Source organism: Laccaria bicolor, genomic scaffold, assembly GCF_000143565.1.
Source record: "Laccaria bicolor S238N-H82 LACBIscaffold_870 genomic scaffold, whole genome shotgun sequence".
Taxonomy (NCBI): Eukaryota; Fungi; Basidiomycota; class Agaricomycetes; order Agaricales; family Hydnangiaceae; genus Laccaria; species Laccaria bicolor.
In genome coordinates this window covers 1-1,523 of record NW_001890496.1, presented here as the reverse complement: position 1 = coordinate 1,523, position 1,523 = coordinate 1, and the positions used below count along the sequence as shown (strand labels likewise).

Genomic DNA, 1,523 nt, shown 5'->3' with positions numbered 1-1,523 from the left:
TTTTTATCGGTCCCAACTCACTTACAACAGATGGTAGGACGCTACCTCCGAAGCCATCAAGCTTTTAGGCAAGTATATGCTCGATCCGACACCCGAAAACACCATTTTAAGGTGTTCAACGAAGAACAGACGTGGCGACTGGGTTTGGGCCGACATTCCTCCGCAGGACTGGACCCTCACGATGAGTCGGTTTGGAGTGGATGAAGTGGGAGTTTTTGAAGGGCGCATAAACGTCAAGAGAGCGAATCAGGAATTCGTTCACGGCTATGTCAATTTGACAGTCGCGAAAGTGGAGGGGAGTCAGTTGACATGGAGCAAGTTATCTCATGAGAACGGAAAGACATTTAAGTCGGTCGCACTTATGAATCGTCCCCGAAGTTATAAGGCGAGTGATGATCTGTATTTTCTCTTCGCCTTAGTCTGACCATCGCATCAGGAAGCAGTTGAGTTCGTGAAACATATGATTAAAACAAATCCGACAATTGGAACCTTTTTGCCTCCTTCAGCATACAGTAAGCACACGCCGTGACTTGGATATTCACCACAAACTCAACCATTCCATCTGTAAAGATCGCGACTCCTTTGCCGATAATTTGACAAACTTCACTTTCTGTTACTTTCTAAGTAACTCTGGCACGAACTTGTGGGCAGAATTCCCAGAAAACGCATATGAAGACGATGAGGTCTGGCGGGCGATCGTACCTTCTCCTCACTCGACCTTGGGAGTAATTGCCAGCTGAGTCTTTTGTTGATGCAAATTTGCAACGCGATGGACCTGGTATGATGAAGGTTGTGTAAAAAATACGTCGTCCTACACGTAGTACGCCCAAGCAATCTAGGAAAGGACGTCTCGGTGCAACCTTGATGAGTACAGTGAGACCCAAAAAGGCGACTCCAGAGCGGGATCCTCGTGCTACTGATACCGTTGCACCAAATTTGGTCAGGATTGTATCATACTATTTTTGAAATTGAAATCGCCAAATGGATGCGCATGCCACACACACTGTTACACACAATAAAAACCACTCCTTGCGCATACTTTCTGCTACGCAGTTAATTTTCCGTCCGTTGCGAACCAAGAAAACAGGAGGGTACATCTTTAAAAAAAGAGCGACCGATTCAGTGATCTCTTTGTCTGGGAGTCGAACCCAGCTTTCGCGGTGAAACTTCAAATCTATATTCTTCATGACAGGCGCGTGTACTGGCCAATATACTAACAGAGAGTTACGTATGATAAATAAGAAATCGTACATGTCCCATTAACCACGAACAGAGCAAAAGGGGGGGAGAAAACGTATGTCAAGATGATGACAACAAATACCTGCTCTGGGCCTCGAACCCAGTCACGCTCACGTCGATTCGTGCCAACTGGCAACCGATGGTCTAACAGGGTGTTTAAGGACGTATGGGAGAGTTCAAATTCCTGAAAATCGGGTACTGTCTCATTCAGTGCTGAACGTAACCGTGCGTGTAACCTCTTCATTATAAGACAAGTGATGATCTGTATTTCTCTTCACCTTAAT

At 45.6% G+C, this 1,523-nt stretch overlaps 1 protein-coding gene across 1 annotated transcript; it reads left to right on the top strand.

Moving 5' to 3' along the window:
* Nucleotides 1-76: 76 nt before the first annotated feature.
* Nucleotides 77-740, top strand: LACBIDRAFT_317741 (uncharacterized protein; the record flags this gene model as incomplete). Its single annotated transcript, XM_001891312.1, has 3 exons — nt 77-385; nt 437-512; nt 571-740. The coding sequence occupies 3 exons, from the start codon at nt 77-79 to the stop codon at nt 738-740; spliced, it is 555 nt and encodes a 184-aa protein (XP_001891347.1).
* Nucleotides 741-1,523: the final 783 nt, after the last annotated feature.